This window comes from Pangasianodon hypophthalmus, chromosome 3 (genome assembly GCF_027358585.1).
Source record: "Pangasianodon hypophthalmus isolate fPanHyp1 chromosome 3, fPanHyp1.pri, whole genome shotgun sequence".
Classification (NCBI taxonomy): Eukaryota; Metazoa; Chordata; class Actinopteri; order Siluriformes; family Pangasiidae; genus Pangasianodon; species Pangasianodon hypophthalmus.
In genome coordinates this window covers 12,714,297-12,735,169 of record NC_069712.1, presented here as the reverse complement: position 1 = coordinate 12,735,169, position 20,873 = coordinate 12,714,297, and the positions used below count along the sequence as shown (strand labels likewise).

General features: G+C 37.9%; 1 protein-coding gene across 7 annotated transcripts in view; it reads left to right on the top strand.

The window, feature by feature from the left end:
• Nucleotides 1-2,472: 2,472 nt before the first annotated feature.
• The window catches only part of map4k5 (mitogen-activated protein kinase kinase kinase kinase 5), a 43,614-nt gene continuing 25,213 nt past the window's right edge, over nt 2,473-20,873 (top strand). For 4 of the 7 annotated variants that reach the window (XM_053232344.1, XM_053232342.1, XM_053232343.1 and 1 more), the window contains exons 1-6: nt 2,473-2,706; nt 4,062-4,292; nt 12,783-12,840; nt 16,561-16,651; nt 16,888-16,952; nt 19,245-19,300. In XM_053232344.1, the coding sequence (XP_053088319.1) occupies nt 4,185-4,292; nt 12,783-12,840; nt 16,561-16,651; nt 16,888-16,952; nt 19,245-19,300 (378 nt within the window). In that variant the 5' untranslated portion in view covers nt 2,473-2,706; nt 4,062-4,184. The remainder of the gene's footprint in view (nt 2,707-4,061; nt 4,293-12,782; nt 12,841-16,560; nt 16,652-16,887; nt 16,953-19,244; nt 19,301-20,873) is intronic. The other 3 variants (XM_053232346.1, XM_053232345.1, XM_053232347.1) reach the window with 2 other exon arrangements.

Below are 20,873 nucleotides of genomic sequence, written 5' to 3'. Positions count from 1 at the left end.
CCTCCAGGGGGCACAGCACCACTGTATCACACACCCCAGGTTCCCAGCCCTGGTCCTGAAGAACCACCCCCTGCCCTGCACACTGGAGTGTCTTCCTGCCCTAACACACCTAACTCAGCTAATCAGCTAGTTAACAACCCTTCAAGATGAAGTGGGTGTGTTAGAGCAGGGAAAAATGATCACATGTGCAGGACAGGATCCTGTAACACCACGGGCGGACTTAGCACTAGGCAAAGATAGGCGACCGCCTTGGACCCCCAGAAGCCAAGGGCCCCCTAAAAATGCAAATTATATATATTTTTATTTATTAATGCTAACTAACATGCTGGAGTTTTATTTTTTTATGTTAAAACACTGAAATAAGAGCCCAATTTCTATATTTTGCCTAAGGCCCCCAAATCACTAAATCAGCCCCTGTGTAACACACACCTGCTGTAGCTTATATCTACACTTAGTGGCTCATTTATTATTAATCATTTATCAGGAATCATAATAATATAATTTGGATATGTACAGTTACTGACAGGAGCTTGCATGTTGCTAGTATGCACCCACCCACATAATACACTCAGGAACAATATTACTGGCTGGTACCCTCATCTAGTGTACTTTTAATATCTATCTTTCACCTGGAAATGCTGATGTATAAAATTTATGGTACGTCATTGGACTGTAATTAATTTAGTATTTAATATTTCAAAATAAAGCTTTAAAGGCACATTTCTAGGTAAGAGCTACATACTAAAAGTATCCTTAAGGGTACCATCCCAATGCCAAGAAAAGGTCCGGTTTTATATCCTTCTTTTCAGAATGTGTACCACAAATATCCATATATACACTACTAATAATCAGATGTTATTCAGGTGATGAACCATTCACAGCACAGCAGTGACTCTGACATGGAGGTGGAATGACAGTGTGTGTGGTAGTGTGATAGTGTGTATCGGACACAATGGTGTTACTGGGATTGTTAAACATTGTGTGCACTTCCTTACACACTCCTAAACTGTTGGTTGAGTTTATAGGTCTACAGAAAGAATTTCTTTCCATGCACAGTTTGTGTTAATCATCATCTAGTCCTTTATGAGTGTCTTTTACTGACAGCAGGACCGCTGTTGGCTGAGGATATTTGGTTGGATGATGATGATGATTGTTGTTGTTGTTGTGGTGGTGGTTGTTGTTGTGGTGGTTATTATTATCATTATTATTATTATTATTATTATTATTATTATTATTATTATTATTATTATTTTGTCGTTGTTAACTATTTATTTGCTATTTATTCATGTTCAGTAACACTTTATCCTGGTTGGGGTGGCAGTGGATCCAGAGCCTCTCCCAGGAACATACAGTGTCGGGAATACTCCCTGGATCAGTCCAGCAGGGACCATTCACACACAATTTCACACAAATTTGCAATTTAACAAAGACAAATATATACCTAACGGACATATCATTGGAAGACAGGAGGAAACCAGAGAACCCAGAGGAAACCCACATAGGGAGAACATGCACAGAAACTCCACACAGACAGTACCTTTCCAAATGATTAAAGAAACTGTATAAATGATGGACTACAGTTAGTATTCAGTATGTGGATGCTTAAGGGGTTAAAAGGTGGTCTTTAATGATGCCTGAAACAAGCAGAATAAAAAGAAAAAACAAACATGACAATAATGAAACATGACAATAATGAAACATGACAATAATGAAATGGACATATTTCTTCTCCCCTACAACAATTATTTTGGGATACCTTTTATGTATTTATTCTTATATTTTTTTTTTACCTGACTATATTCCCTTCACATTTTCAAATATCATATTTTGTTCTGTTTTTGTGACATTTTTTTTTCTAGATATTACTGAAGCATCATGTTTGTCATTAAGGCCCTTCACTCTTTAGACACTTGCTCTTGCAGCAAACAACTGTATAAAATTCTGACTCAAACTAATTTAAAAAAAATACATGTTTTTAAAGATTTTTAAAAAAATAAATGTTCAAACAATTGGCTTAATTCAGCATTTTTCCCTCATCATCATACCATCTTGTATTTCACCAGACTGCCTGTGAGGCTGTAATTTTATATCAGCCACTAGATGGCGCACAACGCACAATTATTGACTGTATTATCCGACGATTAACTCTAAATCAGAAAATACGACGGTTTAGCTCCTCTTATTAGAAAACTAGTTACTGGTCTAATTTTCTAATGTTATAAACATGTTCAATCAACAGAAAGAAATACCACGTCATTTTCTATTCAACACGTAGCTTTGATATCTTTACCACGCATAATCCGGCATATCCTCCGATTTTATAGCGCTGCCCACCTCCTCCTGTGATTGGCTATTACTTCAGGCAGGCAGCCTGATGTCCAATCGGTACTTGGAAGTATGTGTTACTATCCAATCCTAGCGCAGGAGGCGGGTTGTGTCGCAATACGGGTGGGGAAAGAAAAAACCCTGAACGCGTCGCAGCCAGCTAGGCGGGGGAGAGAGAGAGAGAGGGGTTTTAGCGTGGCTGGTTGGTTAGCCGTCTAGCAGTTTGTGTGATTCTCAGCGCTTCAGCTGCAGAAGAAAGTTTCAGATCGATGGAAAGTGAATGACTCGCTTTGGGATGTTTATTTCGACACAAAATGAATGTCAAGACTTGAAGAACCGGCTGTCTCACTCTTACGGACGTGGACTATTCACGTGGAAATTGTATGTTTTTCGAAGAAAAAAAAAACTCTTGTCGAAATGAGTTAGATAACTCTCAGAAGCTGGGTTTTTAATAAAGCTAATGTTTCTCCCAGCTAACTCAGCTGGCGGAATAAGCGAATGCTAGTCAAGGCTTAGTTTTTCTACAGAGTGAGTGAAATGAGTTCCAGGCGGTTTAATCAGCTTCACTCGGCTAGCTAGTGCTCCGTATCCCTAACGCTAAGCTAACCTCAGTGCTTTTAACTTTTTATAACACTACTAGCTAGCTGTTGGGTTATAATTGTCTAATTTGACTTCTGGACAAGTAAGTTTGCACGTTTATGCTCACGAACAGCGTGTTTTATCATTTTAAAAATAAAAAACGACTAACATTGTTTTCCTTTTTGCAGCTAGACCACTAGCAAAATGAGCTAGCTAACTTATAGTTCAGACTGAGCTCGTGCGGAATTCGTCTTTTTTTTTCTTTTTTTTCTTTTCTTTTCTTTTTTTTTTTTTTTTAAGCAAAGCTGTATATGTTGTTGTTGGATGTTACTTGATGAATATCAATATAGCAACAAACTATATCAGTATAATTCAGTGTTGGTGGGTTAAAAGTGAACAGCCACCGTATTTTGAATTGTTTTGACTTAAAAAAAAAACTTAATTAGCTAACGTTTGTTAGGTTTGTTGTAATGTTATGGTTATTGTTAGCTAAAGGGTGGTCACATGCTCAGCTGAATATTTTAACTTCTTGGCTTGGAGAGTTGTTTTTGACAGTCTAAAGTTGAGGAATGTGACTTTGAAAGGTCTGGACAAACGACTTAGAATTAATAAACTTAAAAAATACAAAAACAAACAAACAAACAAAAAACAACGTCCAGAATTCTCCTAATGTCTAATGGATAGATTTGAGAAGTGACTGAGAGCTCTGTCCACCCTGCTTTAAAAAAAAATAAAAATAGAAACCATCACAGAAATTCTAATTTGTAGTTTTCACTACAAATACCATTACAAACCTTCAGCTAACCATTAAAACCATGACCATTGCTGTTATTGGTCCTTAATGGTATCCACTAGACATAACATGCCACCAAAAAAGGTTTACCAGAAGAATTACCAGTAGAGACCCACAGGGACCATTAAAACCAATACAATTCCCATTATAACCAATAAAACCATTACAAATTCTATGAGGGTTTCTATTGTTTTTGTTTGTTTGTTTGTTTGTTTTTCCAGCAGAGCAGCTTCACAATGTCTCTAATGGGAGGAAATAGTCGGGCCGTCTCACGTGTTAGTTTGTTTGCTTCACCACAGTAACTTCTTAAAACGCATAATCCACATCATCCACAGCTGTGTGTCTGTTATTCTCTCTACCCAAGACAATGAGCCAGATGGCACACTTGGAGGAGAGGACTTTGATGCAGTAGTTGGAAAAGCAGCCCACCAGACCAACTCGATCGTCTCTGTTTCTCTCGCCGTGACTCGCACCGCCAGCTCCGGGCATGGAGTCGTACTCGAGGCCCAGCGGAGACATCCTGCGCAGAAACCCCCAGCACGACTTCGAGCTCATCCAGAGAGTCGGCAGTGGCACGTATGGAGACGTGTTCAAGGTGTGTTTCCTTTCTAATACGTGCTCCCCCTCCTGATGCTGAGCCCGTTACCACACTTATTTACATAACCACAGTTAGCGCATTTCCTGACTGTTCTGTTAAATGCAAAGATAAGATTAGTCGATAATTTGAACCTAGAAACCAATATATAATATACAGACGTGTATTTTCACAGTGACACATGGGTGTAGGAATCTCTAGGCATCTCACAATTTGATTTGATTTCGATTCAGGGTGCTGAGATGCATCAGTAGTCAAAATCAGAGAGAATTTGATGCTTTTGGTTCATTTGCTAGTCGGCTTGGTTTCGCACCGCATATAATTAAATGACCCAAACACCAAAAAACATTAGCTAAAGGTATTCGTGTACGGCTGAAAATGTACTTTGTAAATCTCTTTCACTGGTCAGAAATACGGTGACAAATATACAAAACCTTGCTAAGTGCGTGCAGAAATCACAAAAACCCTTAGCACAGACAAAACAGAGCCAATGCTAAAGGTTGAATGTATAAATAACTAGTTTAAAACATTGTGTGTCACGTCCAGCATTTTTTTTTTTTTTATTTTGTTCATCAGTCCAAATATCCAGAACACATGCACATTTGTGCATTAAAGCTCTGTCCTTTTTTTTTTCTTTTTTTTTTGTTTAAATAAATAATATACTGTAGTTTACTTTAGTTTTCACATTATGATTTCACCCTGAACATTCAGGAAAAAGGTTCTTAAAGGGGTTCTTTAGATCGATTAGGATTCTCAGTGTGGATGGAAATACTGGTCTTTCACATTATCCTTGTTAAAGACCATGTTAGAGTGGACTAGGCATTAAAGCAAAAAAAAAAAAAAAAAGCTGAATTATTTTTGTACAGGCTGTAAGCCCAACTAGAAGGCTTTTCTTGAGAAACACTTACTAAGTAAATAACACTTATTAAATAAATAAAAACATAATACAACATTATCTTTCTGCAAAGGTGTGGTGTTCATCAGAGATTAATAAGAGTGAAATTATGCAACAGACCCACAGGTTTAATAGAAACTCCTGTGAAAACAAACCAGTGATGATGACTTCCCCAAAAGAGTCCAGAAGCCATAGTGATCATTCAATTATTTTCCCATTTTTAATGAATTGTTTGATTCTGTAGTGACTCTGTTGTGCCATGTCATTGTGTCATATTTGTGTGTGTGTGTTTTTATTGTCTGAGAATTTCTGTGGGCACTCCTCATAAGAAGGAACCATCCAGGAAGTACTCTCCCATCTGAGCTCACCTTTCCGCTGTTATAATAGTTAATGCTTGACTAAACAAGACTTTTTTTCTCTTTGAATGCTCTCCTTTTGTGCCTGACAGGGAAGACTTGTTTCTTTTGTGTTCTCAGACTGCCAGAGTGAATGTAGTGAGAGCGCTGCGTTTGAGGATGAGATCTCTCTAGGGGTTGTCCCTCGCTCTCTCCTAGATTAGCATGCCAGGCAGAGACTACCCTACTTTTGAGAAAGTTCTGTGCTGTTCAGGGGTTCTGTGGGTTTGATTGTCTGAATTGTAGCGGGGGGAATGCCTGATTGTGGCTTTTAAAATAGGAAAATAGGATGTTCGTGAAGTAAAAATGTCAAGAAATTATGTGTGTGCTGTAAAACATTGTTCTTTGTTAAATTACAGTAATCGTGTTGTAGTGCAGGTTTTAGATTATTATGACATCTCCCTCTCTCGCACGTCAGAGACCTTAAAGAAGAGAACTTCACATACTAGTTTTTCTTGTATGGGTAGTCACTTTTTCTCCCTATGAACTTTGAGAGCACATACTGGGAGCTTACTCATATCTGTAACTACCTTGTCTACAGGTTAGTCACTTCAGTGGATGAAGTAAACAGTATAGGAGAAAGGATTGTAATAATAACAATCCTGTTTTTTTTTTTTTTTTTTTTTTTTTTTTTTGGCATCTTTAAACATCCTTTGTAGGATTTGAAAGATTTGAGAGTTGGAATCCTGTGTAGATTCAGGAAGAGTAACTTTTACAGATATAATCCTTACACATATGAAGTGTCTTATTCTTTCTTATCAGTTAAGCTAGAGTATATTAGATGCTAAAACTGCTGGTAGAGAGCTGGATGGAGACCAGGATTTATGACTGAGCTTTAACAATATAATTAATTTAAGTACCACTGGAATATAGAAACATTTAATATCTTGTTCTGATTATTTAAACAGGTGTTCAAGTGGGATACATTTTGTCTACTAGTTTAAAAGCACCAGAGGTGAACTCACCTGACCCAGGTCCAAATTCAGACTGTGGTGTTTTTTGTTCTGGGTTTGGTTATTGTTATTTGTGGCTGAAAGAGAGAGCTTCTGAAACATCTGATCATGTCATGAGAGAGGACCTCTGATGTTAAGATGTGTAAAGCTGCAGCGTACATGTTTACTTTCTTTTTTAATAGCTCTAATAGTCCTTGTGTACTAATGACACACACATTCAGGGATTTGGATTTAGCAGGCCCTCTGGAAACTCCTGGAAACCTTGTGAAAGTAGCAAAGTTTCCATTCATCCATGAGTGGACAACTTCCTCAAGCCAGAGGATAGCTCTCTCTCTCTCTGTGTGTGTGTGTGTGTGTGTGTGTGTGTGTGTGTGTGTGTGTGTGTGTGTGTGTGTGTGTGTGTGTGTGTGTGTGTGTGTCTGCCTGCCTGCCTGCCTGCCTGCAGTAGACACTTTTTTTTTTTTTTTTTTTTTTTTTTTTTTTTTAAACACTGTTATTGTTTGGTGGACATCCTTCCTCTCTGTCAGCTTAGCTGCTGCTGTTTTAAGAACTACGGTGCAGCAAGCTGCCTGCATGTGCATTATCTAGCTTTTTACCTTTTACATTTATGGCATTTGGTAGACGCCCTGTGTGTTAAGCTTAGTAGCTGCATTGCTGCTGTGTGAATTTTATAACTCTGCATCAGCACAATGTCTGAGCAGTGTGAAGCATTTCCTGACGAGAAGTCTCTACCAGTCTGACAACAGGTTTGGTCTGTCTCCCGGTACAGGCGCTGCCGCTCTTATTTACTGACTTGTTTATTTACTAGTCCAGGGGTTATACGATCTGAAACGTGGGTACAGGCTTTAGTCTTATCTGTAAGTAGAACGGTTTTCAATAACAGGGATTCTACATTTTTTGCAACCAGGGACCTCTGTAGCTATAAGGAAATCTATAGGCCAACTCAGCTCAGGTTTATGTTATGAATTATTGAAAAGATAGGCTCATTATTCAAATGTGTACTGTAATATTTTGGCTATATTGAGCCTAAATATATGCTGCGTGTGTGTATATATAGCCTAGAAACTACAAACATCACTTCGATAATGACAAGTAATGATTTTCACCACAAAAAAAAAAAAAAAGATCACAAGCCCACTGGCTATACATAATAGTACCCGAATAATAACAATCATCGTCATCAACATCTATTGTGGCTCAGAGTGCTTTAAAACGAGGAAGTTAAAAAGACAATAAAGATAGTGAGAATTAAATAGGGACATATAATAACAACTTATAACCATTATAAACCAATATAAACCATTTAGAAACAACATGAGAAAACAAGAATAAGATTAAATCATACAAAAGAGATTTTATAAAGGAAAACAAGAATGAGTAAATACAAACTTTTTGATTTCTTTTTTTATAATGAAAACGAGATTAAATAAAAACAAAAAATGCATAGCTGTTTTTAAAAAATTGTGTATTGTAGTTTCCTTTCTGATCTCGATTGGTATATCATTCCAATTAACTCTTGTGTAGAGACACCTTCATGTATTCAGCTGATGGTGTAAAACAGATGTGTGTGAAATGACACAGTTGACTGAGATTTTGTTCTTCTGGTTCCTGTATATAACCGGTTTGTACCACCATTCGTGTTTCTTCAGGTCTGCGTCTGTGGTTCTTCCTACCAACCAGAACATAATCCGTGATGCTCAGTTTACTCGTGCTTGTTTGTGTTATATTCCTCAGTGCAAACGTTATCACTGTAGGCGGGACAAGGATGATTGTTAGGAGCTCCGATATTCTTTTTTTTTTGGAAGGGCTATTTTCCCATTGTTGAGGGATGAGGGAAATGGTTCTGAATATCTTGACTTGTTTAGTCAGACTTCAGTAGGATTGGGGATGGCAACTTGTGATTTACAATGAACAAAATTATGAAGCTATCAGTCAGAATATCACTGTGACTTCATGAATGTAATTCTGTACAAAATTTTACTGATCCAGAATGATGCTTTAGTAAAATACATTACTACAAATGTGATATCAAGATTATATTTGTATCTTTTGTTTGTTATTTTTATACAAAAGAGTTTCATTTAAATGTGTAATTTGTAATATTTGAAGGAGTTTTAGCTCTATAATAGTTATATAATTTAGGGGCACATTAGAAAAACTGTGATTTTCAATATAACAGTGGTATCTTGCTGGCTTCTTTGTTTCTGTTGACATTTTTTTCCAGCCCAGGACAATTGGCTCTGCCCCTAGCCAAAACAGCTGTTCAACTCTGCCCCTTTAAAGGCATATAGCACAGCATGCATAGCTTTAACCAAGCAGTGCTTTCCACAGATTTGAAATGTACTTGGGTGGTAGTTGGGGGACCACAGAGGACCATACATGTATTTCATGTATGATACCTACACTTAATAAATGAACAGAATTATAACAAACCAAACCCCATGTGTGTTTGTCCCATCACCTGCTCTCTAGTGATCATCAAAAACATAGTTTTAAAGATTTTAAAATAGTATTGGAGAAGTATTCTCAACCGATTCCTCTAAAAAGGTTTTAAAAGTAAAAGTAAAAAAAGTAAAAGTAAAAAATATCATTTACCATTTTATATTCTGAATATGTAGTGCTATTATTTGTATTCCTTTACAGCCCAATCCTATAAAGGTATCATATTTGTGGAATGTGTTAATCTCTGACAGCCTGTCATGTTTAATATTACAGCATGATTTGTCCAAAGACTTTGAAAAAAAAATATTTTTGAGATAGTAATCTTTTAATTTTAGAGTACCATTTATTTTAAATGTAATATCACCACCAAAATGATTTGGGTTCAGCTAAGTGTTGGATATTTGTGACACCTTTTTTTTTTTTTTTTTTTTTTTTAAAACCTGGTTATATGTAGTGCACATTCTACAGTTTTTTTTAGACTCTATTGAAAAATCATTATAGGCAGGTGCTAATTACGAGGAGAGGAAGGCATGGAATGAAGATGGTTGAGTGCAGTTTCTTCTGTAGTCAAATGGTTATCAGTCTGGTATCATTGTGCCTCACTGAGCACTTGAGTGAAAAGCAAGCCTGCACTTCCGCAAACAGTGTTAACAGTATCTGTATCAAACACTTCTTGTTCCAGTGTTACCAGCATCAAATAACTGGAGAATGGGTGATGTAGTCAGTGTTATAATTCCAGCCCTGTTGATATTTCAGCTGTAGGGTTAGACAGTAGGGGAAACACCACTGATATTGTATGCAGTGTTCAGACATAGAGAAGAGCAGATTATATGTTCTATCTTGGAACGTAACCTGTCGCACTTGGCTATTTTACCTATAGCTAATTACGTACTGGTTGATGTACAATTCTGATTCCCATTTATGTGGCTTCTTATGCACTGTAGTTTATGGACTATAGTGAATATCTGCAAAAGTAGCCAACGGTGCTACAAGTTAGACTAAACCAAAGCTACAACCTGCTGTCATCCATCTCCAGTCCATCCCTGGGTTTATCAGCTGGGTTTATCCCCCCAGGATTACCTCCATTTGTTTTTTTTTTTTAGGAAAGACAAGTGATTCTGTTGTTTCCACTGCGACTATTGTGACTGTTGTTTAGCCTTTTTGTATTTTTCCTTAAAGCTTGTTTGTGTTTTGCCTTTAGAGCCACATTTGAGTGCAGCACAAATTTGATCTGAGCTGTTACGCATACGCAACACTATCTGAGTTGAGGAAGCAAAAAAATTGAATTGGTTGGCAATGTAAATGCAGCCAAAGAGACACAGGACAGGACTAATTGAATGCATGTGTTACTGTATAACTAGGACAGTTTATTATTGTTAAGACAGTACAACACAAAAACAAACAAGTTTATATTTTGTTTCTATTCATATTGTGATTGAATAGCTGATAGATGGTACAGTATTTGTTTGGTTTAGGTGATTTGGGACATACCATTAGCATGGAGGTTTGGGCAGAGCATTCTCTGACGCAGCGTTCCGTGTGTTCAAGTGAGTTGACACTCAAGTGAGGTGAAACATTGTTCACTGGCTGTCACAGCTCTTCTGCAGAAACCTCCAAAGTGATCCCTATCAGTGTGAGCTGTTTGGGGGGTCACAGAGACCCGGATTAGGAAGCTGATTTGTACAGACAGAATGGAAATGAATTAGTAGTGTCCAATATGATGGTTAATTCAGTATAACAGTTGTAATTAATGTTAAGGTATGGATTTTGTCTATAGTGCTTTACTGAGAGCATAATGTGTTACATGCTATCCACACAGAATGTGACATAGTAAAGTGAAAGTCAGTTCTTCTGTTCATTTGTTCACTTTGACAGGGATACCATGCCTACTTTAAAAAGCAACCCAACACAAGCCCAGTACTCAAAATTAGTCCCTTCCACACCCTATACATGGCTTTTTAAAAGTCTAACAGCATGGCTACCACTGCAAAATGCATTTTAATATTTAAAAAGAACTTGCATTGTAACAGCGTTGCATTACAAGTAGTTTCTCATGCCAGTAGTTTAAAAGTAGTCCACTGCAAAATCGACTTGGTGAAACGGCACTGTTATGAAGTTTGCAAAGTCTGCACAGTGCAAAGCCTTCTCAAAGCCATTCAGTGCAAACTGGCTGAGAAAAAGCATGTTTGCTGGAGTGCATGCATGTTACCATAAGAACATCAAGATTTTGCACACATTTGCATGTGAAATTTATTTGTTTTGTATTTATGGAAAGGGCTGAGACACGTATACATAGTCATTCCTTCCTGTAGTGTATGAGTGTATGAGCAGTTTCAGTGTGGTAATGTAGATGGCCATTTTAGGTGAAGTGTTAGAATTACAGTTTGCTCAGTAGTAGATAAAGTATATATCACAATAAAAAATAGAGTAAATGGTACTTTTACCTGAATTGCCCATCCATAATAGATAGTCAGTAGCAAATGTGGGTCATACAGATAACCCACACTTGCTACTGACTATCTAACCCCCCACCCCGGTTAGATAAGGTTAATGACATGCAGCCTGGCACGCAGCCTGGGACCCGTTTGCGACTAGTTAATTATCTGCTATTTTTGAGTGTCTGTAAATGTTCAACCAGTCAGCAGTGGCTTCTGGTAAAGTGTGTGTAGTTGGTTTCTGACGTATCTGTCCTTCTGTTCGTCTGTTATCAGTCCTGGCCTGAGTATGTAAAACACATGCTTTGGGCCCGGCTGAGTTTCACACACAGTCATTTGCCCTTTTATGTCCAGGCATTTCTCTGAGATCAATTACAGGAACTTCTGAATCTTAGCCAGCCTCTAGATCTCTCCCTCCTCCTCAATCTCTGTCTTCCATGTCCTCACACGCATTACCCCATGATTTTCAGAAGCTTTGCACTCCATATGAGTTCCATCTTTTATTGAAAAGGTGGCACACGTATGTGCAAACAGGGATGAGCTAATTTTACTAAACGCTTAAGATTTGATTTCTAGTTGATAGCATTCTGGGCAACATTTGAATACAACTGATTTGGTACCTTTATTACAATGCATGGTTTGAAAGAAGTAAAGGACTAATTGGGAAAGGTGCTTATGATTGAGAGTGAGCCTGGCTATCACAAATAAGTGAATTGTTCCCAGCTTACATCTGATTTGTTTTGTACTTCTTTCCACGAAGGTTTAATTGCAGTTAATGATGTGGTTAATAAGCAATTTGTGGATGCCATCGTGTGTGAGTGAGTGAGTGAGACTGACAGAGAGACTGATATATCTGTGTAGATATTGTTCAGATCACCAGTAATCACCAGAACATCCGAGGCTGTCCTTGGAACTTGGGAAAGCAGAAACGACAAAGAAAAATATAAAAACATGTATGTGTTTTTGTGAGTGAGTGAGAACTAGGAAACCAAGCTGTAGCCCCTATTTACCATTTCTCTGGATGTGAGACACTCATGCTGACCTACTTCCACATGAAGACATGGCGAACTTGAACTGTTTTTATTGTCTCTCAGTCTCCTCTCCTCTGCTTGTCTCCTCTGTTTCTCTCTCCTCTCCTCTGCTCGTCTTTCCTCTGCTTCTCTCCTCTCCTCTTCTGCTCTCCTCTCTACTGAACTCCTCTTTTCTCCTCTCCTTTCCACTTCTATAACACACACAAACAGAAATAACGCTATCACAGTTTAGCACCTTCCTCAACACAAGCTCCAGCAGCCACAGTGCATATCTTTATGTTCTGCTCTGAAACTGAGCCATTCTGCTTGTTTAAACATTGTTATCTTTGTGTTTTTCAGGCTCGTAAAATCTCCACTGGAGAACTAGCAGCAGTAAAGATGATTAAATTGGAGCCGGGTGAGTTTCAGCTCTAACCATGCATCAGAATTTCTCAGCCATAACTTTCATAAAACCATTTTATCCGCTTGTCTATAGGAAACACTATAGCTTTGTCTCACACAGTGTTTATCTGAAGTACAGTCATTAGTACAGTATTATAACCTGACGTCCAGTGCGAGGCAAGTGTGCACCACTTTACGTCCATGGAAACTTACAACCCTGTATTACCTTCCATTGTTTGCATGGTTGAATAGTACTCTATAGAATTAACACTGCTTTGGGGAACATATGAACATGTCGTGTAACTTCTACTCTAAAAATGGTGACTAGAAATGATGACCCATCATCTCTGTTGACTTTGTGTCTGTTAGCTCTTGAAGTGACCTCTAATGAGGTAAACTTTTATTCTGCGAACGTTCACTGATCCTGAGCCTGTTATTATTTACTTAGATATCCAGTCACTGTCCTCCATTACCATGAACTTAGTCAAGCTGTCAGCATTGTATATTTCTGCATTCACATAGACATATTTTGAATTTTAAACTCCAGATATGATCAGAAGCCAAAAGACCTGCTTAGTGGGCATATGTCACTTTGACAGAGGAGGGGTGTTCTATAATGGAAGATATATCTCTGCTCAAAGGAAAATCTTTTATTTGCTGTTTAGTTGTTAACAAGACCAAGAACACGATTGGAGTAAATCATGGTTCCCCGACTCCTGGTGCATTTTAGAGGATTTTTTCCATACACATGGCTAATTGCTTAGTTCTGGGCTTCCCAGTTCTGCTCCTGAGAGCTGAGAGCTGGAGTTCAGCACAGTTTGGAGATTTTTCTGATCTCGTGTGAATGCTAATCCTGGTAATGAACTGTTGAGTTTAATCGGACGTCTTTTGAACAGGAAAAACTGAGTTTAGCTACTTTAGTATTTTGTATTGTAGTGTTTAATTAAATTATTTTGTGGGGTGTTGTTTTTTTTTTTTTTTTTTTTTTTTTTTGGTAGACAGGGTCATTTAGGTAGACCAGCTCAAACTGATATCAGTAGCTTTTGTTCTTAATTTTTTGTTTCACCATCACTGGTCTGCTGAAATATATTTAAATTGTTGGTTTCCTACACAAAGGTCATTGCTGACTGCTTCTACCTGAGGCTTCCAGATCCCCAAAATAGATCTGTTGTATATGTTATAGCCAGTTCTTTAACTCAGTCACTCTGGCCTTCACTTATTCTGAACCAATATAGCAACAGTTAACAAGCATGGCTTGGGATGGGTCAATTACTCAGTTATTCAGCAAAAAAATACCAAGCATAGCTATAATTAACTTGGACACACATGCGAAATGTGATCTCCAGTAAATGACAGCAGAGAAACTGAAGGAATTGTTTTTAATCACTGTAATAAAACGAATATTTATTTGCATGGTTTTCATGGATGAAAGGCGACTTAGCTTACATCTCAAATATTCAAGCAGAAAATATCACCTGTTAAAGGATGTTCAAGTCATGGAAATCAACTTCATTTGTCTTGGTTTATTAAGTTTTTAATGAGCACTTGTGTGTGGAACCTGTATGTACATACATATCTTGTATTGTACTGAATCTTGGAATGACTGCCATTTTGACTGTCAGGTTTTGCTATATCATTTTACTGCACAGACACATTTATGACAGAGATTTTCATTTTCAGAACTTTAAACACAGACACACATGGAGCTTGAAAAATTAGTGTCAGACTTTTTGTAGATTATATTTTTGTTGATTTTTGTAGTTTTGTACTCTGGTATTGCTATTGCCTGTAATCTGTGTGCTGTTTGACGCTTGCTCATATGCATGGCTACGCTGAAGAAATCTCAGGCTACAGCTTTAGAGTGAAAGGAGTACCTGTTTCATAATGAACTGCATTTCAGATCTTCTGTATCAGAGGGCAATATAAAATCACTATTTGTTTCCTTTTAAAAATATATTTATTTTCAAAGCACATTTGTATATTATGGGTGAGTTTGATGAAAATATCAGTGTTTGTATTAGCAATACCAGTTTACCGATACCATACACTGACTGCCCCATGTGTAATTATTGTATTACAAAGAGGCCTGAGGTAGAGATGAGCATGACTGTTGAACATCCTGAACGCATTCACACGTGCACCTCACAAACCTCACATTTTACACATTCTCGGGCTTTCTTGTACAATCAAGATACACAGCATGTTTAAAGGAAGTGGGCAGGATTGTCAGGCTAGTGATCACAATTTTGTTTCTCATTTCTCAGAGATACCTTAGTTAAGATGGCCTGGCTTGTTGCACAGCACGATCCATCTTTTAGCTCATAGTACCAAATGACTAGCACTGTACTGGGTACTGTATAGGTATTTATGCTACTATGTTTTATGTTTACATGCACTTCAGATTTAATTTTTTGGTGGCATTTTCTGGGCATTTTCAGACTATTTTAGTGCCAGCTTGAATTGTAACTGCTAAATCAGAACAGGTAGATTTATAAAGGGAAGTCTCTGTGCTTTTCTCAAACCCATTCTGCTCAAACTTTGGGCTCTTATGCTGAAAATAGCACTGCTTGGCTCTGACACACAGTGGCTGCATTCATGTGTAATTGTGTTTGTAAAGCAGTCACTAGCTCTCAGCTAAATCTGTTATTTAGTCATTTAACTTGTGCGTTCCCGCCCCATTTAATGGTGCCCTTATGGAGAACTGCAATAACTACACATACTCACAATGTACAATAGTGCAGTAATGCTCTGTACGGAGGTGGACAAATAAGCAGCCCAGCCCAGGCACCCGGGACAAGCAGATTTCATTTCAAGGCTGTTAGTTTTTTGTTCATATTAGGCTGACTTTCGCATTTGTTATGTATGTTTAAATGTAATGCATTTCATGGTGGTGTAGCACATCTAACTGTAGCATGCGCTACTTGTTCTGAATCATGAAACCTGCTCCACTACACATCAGCTGCAGGGATCCATGGTTGACAATAGAATGGTTTACACTCTGTGGATTAATTAGCACATACGCATGACTCAGACGGTTCAGAAGCAGGAACATGCAGGTATGTGAATATAAAAAAATTCGAGCACAAAGTGGTCATATTACTTTCCTGCTATAAGTAGCTCCTCACAGTTAAACATATCAAGGGAAAATGAAGACACAAGCCAGATTCAAATATCTTATTGTGTGGTGTAGGGAGAGAACACCACAGCTTATATCTGAACAGTTGGCCATAGGTTTTTTGTTTGTTTGTTTGTTTTGTTGAGGACATAATCACAATGCTCTAGTTTAGAAGAAAATGAACCTTTTTTTTTTTTTTTTGTGCTTCCTTTAGTCTGTATTAATGCACTTGACTACGTAGCTCTCTTGCCATCCGTTATATTACATTAGCTACCACCTTCTAGCCTTGTCACCGGCACTGGGCAGCATATTGGAGCTTTTACTTGCCCACTGGGCTAGCTAATAAATTTGATTTCTCCACCCCTAGTATATTTAAGAACTAATTTATGTATGTGCTGTACGCTCCATATTCAGAATATGTTTGTTTAGCTCAGGATTCACTTGACCACAGTGAGCTGATGTGTGGATTTACATGATTGATTTACAACTGTACTTAAGCTTGATCTGTTTTCCAAGGCCAAGGTTAACAACTTCATTATTTATGGTGGTGTTGACTTGCTTTTGGTACAAGAGCATATTTCATCTCTCTGTTGTTCATTTTCTTTTTGTTGTATTTTCTAGGAGATGATTTCTCAATCATTCAGCAGGAAATCTTCATGGTGAAAGAATGTACTCATCACAACATTGTGGCCTATTTTGGCAGCTACCTCTGGTATGACCAAAAATATAGACAGCTTGTGTGGGTGATCTTATGTCTTGTAACAGTATTTACAGGAAGTGGCTCATTGCCCTTTTGTCATTTTCAAAGCAACCTCTGGTCTCTAGAGGTTTTTGTTAAAGATCATAACATATCTGCAGATAAGCCAGTGAGCAAATGGAGTAAAAATAAATGATTAATCAAAGGGCATCTGAAAGGCATAAACCAAATTTTCTCTTCCTGTGTTGCAGTCGGGAGAAGCTGTGGATCTGTATGGAGTATTGTGGAGGTGGCTCACTACAGGACATCTACCATGGTACCCACAGTTTGTTTGGTTATCAACCTGCAAATATCTGTCATTTACACCTTGTCATTCTCATAAATCTGATGAGTTGAGTTGGTGTGCTTGGGACACCAAATGTGCAGTACAGGGAGAAGCATGACTGGGGTACATTCTGCATTCTCTCTCTCTATAATGTGTGTCTTTTTTTGTGTGTGTATGTGTGTGTGTGTATATTTTTTATTTATATATATATATATATATATATATATATATATATATATATATATATATATATGTACACATATAAAATATGTGTGTGTGTGTGTGTGCACATATAAGTGTATATACACACACACACACACACTAAATGTTTGGACATTGACACAATTTTTGTAATTTTGCCTCTGTACACCACCACAATGGATTTGAAATGAAGCAATCAAGATGTGATTAAAGTGTAGACTTGCAGCTTTAATTCAAGGAGTTTGACAAAAATATTGCCTTAACTGTTTAGGAATTACAGCTATTTTTTACATAGTATCTCCATTTTCACAGGCTCAAAAGTAGTTGGACAAACTAACATAATTATAAGTATAAGGATTATTTTTAATGCTTGGATGCAAATCCTTTGCAGTCAATAACTGCCTGATGTCTGGAACCCATAGACATCACCAAATGCTCAAGGGAGTTTCTTCCCTTGAGATGCTCTGCTAGGCCTTTAATGCAGCCGCCGTTAGTTGCTGCATGTTTGTGGGTCTTTCTGCCTTCAGTTTCGTCTTAAGTAATTGAAAAACATGCTGGGTTGTGGTCAGGTGTCTGACTCAGCCATTTAAGAGTATTCCATTTCCTTGCCTTAAGAAGCTCATAGGTTGCTTTTGCGGTGTGTTTTGGGTCATTAGCCATCTGCACCATGAAGCGCCGTCCTATCAGTTTTGCAGCATTCTGAGCAGAAAATATAGCTCTATTCACTTCAGAATTCATCCTACTACTTCTATCAGCAGTCACATCATCAATAAACACCAGTGATCCAGTTCCACTGGCAGCCAAACATGCCAATGCCATAACACTGCCTCCACCGTGTTTGACAGATGATGTGGTATGCTTTGGATCATGAGCCCCTTTTTTTCCTTCTCCATGCTCTTCTCAACTTTCTGGTACAAGTTAATCTTGGTTTCATCTGTCCAAAAATCTTGTTCCAGAACTGTGCTGGCTTTCTGAGATGTTTTCTAGCAAAATCGAATCCGGCCTTTCTGTTTGAGTGTTATCAGTGGTTTGCATCTTGAGGTAAACCCTCTGTATTACATTCATGAAGGCGTCGGGTGATTGTAGACTTGACAGACAATGATAAACCTACCTCCTCGAGAGTGTTCTTGTCTTCTTGGCTAGATGTTGTGGAGGGGTTTTTCTTCACCAAGGAAAGAATTCTGCGATCATCCACTTGCAGAAGTTGCGATCCACTTGCGATCGTCCACTTGCACTAGTTGTCTTCCGTGATCTTCCAGCCTTTTGGTGTTGCTGAACTTGCCTGTGCATTCCTTCTTTTTAAGAATGTACCAAATTGTTGATTTGGCCACTTCTAAATTTTCTGCTATCTCTCTGATAGGTCTGTTTTGTTTTTTCAGCCTAGTGATGGCCTCCTTCACTTACTTCACCTCTTTGGACCGCCTATTGAGAGTTCCTTTACGAGCTACCAAATACAAATTCAACGCTTGGAATAAACTTCAGACTGTTTATCTCCTTAATTTGTCATGAAATAAACAACAGGCCACACCTGGCCATGACACTGCTTCAGTCAATTGTCCAATTACTTTTAAGCCTGTGAAAATAAAAATAAATAAATAAATAAATAAATCCCAAATGGTTAATTCAGTATTTTTGTTAAACCCTTTGAATTAAAGCTACAAGTCTACACTTCAATCACATCTTGATTGCTTCATTTCAAATCCATTGTGGTAGTGTACAGAGGCAAAATAAGCAATATTGTGTCACTGTTCAAATATTTATGGACCCAGCTGTATATATCGCTTGATCAGTGATGCCTACTGTAGTGTGAGGCTCCATTAGGACACAACACACCTCTAATAAAAGGGGATGTTAATAAACAAGACTTATCCGTGACTATACTTACTTGGTTATTATAATGACACTATCTAAAACCATAGCCATATTATAAATCATCCCTTGGCATTATGCTCTTGTAATAAATCATAGTTTGTATCTGTATTTTCCCACGTTACCACATAAACATCTTTAAACATTTACACTTTAGTGTCTTAACTGTGTATATTTGGCTCATGTGCTGATGTGGTATGTTTGTGTGTACAGTTACAGGCCCTCTATCTGAACTTCAGATTGCTTACGTGTGCAGAGAGACATTGCAGGTAAGGTCTTACAGCCAGTAATATACAAATTGCCCTTTTAGTAGAGCTACAAAAAAATAAAAAAATAAATAAAAATTAGAAGATTAGAATAAGTTAAAATAAAACAAATATTAAAAGATTATTTCTGATGGGAGCTGGTAAATTGTCACCCTAAACTCATTCATTTTCTATGAATTAAAGAAATTCTCAGGAAAATAATTCAGAGTCAAAAGTGCAAAAAATGGTTTGTTTTATTTTAAAAAAAAAAAAAAAAAGGTTCTCAGGCAGTTCTGAGAAAAATATCTCAGCTCTCACTTTGTAATTTATTATTTCAACAATTTATTAAATCTGCTTCAATCAAATGTAATAAAAAGTGATACATGTTTAAAAATAGAGATTATTGAATGTTATTAAAATGAAATATGATCCCAAGGATGCCACAGACTTCTGTGGCCTGGAGTCCAAGAGAGCAAAATTGGCCATGCTCTCTGGATGGCTATCAAACACAGTGACGCTAGCCAGTCGTGGGTGTCTGTGAGCTTATGCATTCAGAAGTGAGTGTATAGCACACTCCTCTAAGTGTAGCTATGGAGAGGAGCCTTAGATTAAAAATCGTATGCAGTATACTGGTTTACTAGGGGATGGATGTAGGCATGTGTATGACTGGGGGCATTTCCAATTTGCATATTGATCCAGTCTGGAGTTTTTGATAAGGGTAAAAATGTGAGTGCTTCTATTTCTTTTTCTGCCTTTGAATAACACTTTTTTTGTGTAACTGCCACATCTAGCAAATTACTTATTCTACACTCACCAGTCACTTTAACAGGAACGCCTGTACACCTGCTCATTTGTGCAGTTATCCAATCAGCCAATTATGTGGCAGCAGTGCAATACCTAAAATCATGCAAATAAGGGCCTAGAGCTTCAGTTAGTATTCACATCAAACATCAGAATGGGGGAAGAAATGTGATCTCAGTGACTTTAACTGTGGCATGGTTGTTGGTGAGTATTTTACAAACTGCTGATCTCATGGGAATTTCGCACACAACAGTCCCTAGAGATTACACGGAATGGTGCGAAAACCAAAAAACATCCTGTTAGTAGAGGGTCTGCAGGCTGAAACACCTTGCTGATGAGAGATCAGATTAGAATGACCAGACTGTTCTGAGCTGACGGGAAGTCTATAGTAACTCATTTAAGCACTCTTTACAGCCATGATGAGCAAAAAAGCATCTCGGAACACAGCACATCAGACCTTGAGGTGGATGGGCTACAACAGCAGAAGAGCACATCAGGTTCCATTCCTGTCAGTGAAGAATGAGAGTCTTAGGCTGTCATGGGCACAGACTCACCAAAACTGGACAATAGCCAATCCACCTCAAGGTTTGATGTTTTGTGATTGCTGAGATGCTTTTCTGCTCGCCACGATTGTAAAGAGTGATTGAGTTACTATATCCTTCCTGGGAGCTCAAACCAAGCTGGCCATTTTCCTCTGACCTCTCTTATCAAGAAGGCGTTTCCACCCAACTCTAGAGAAAGTAAACTCTAGAGACTGTTGCGTATGGAAATCCCAAGAGATCAGCAGTTTCTGAAA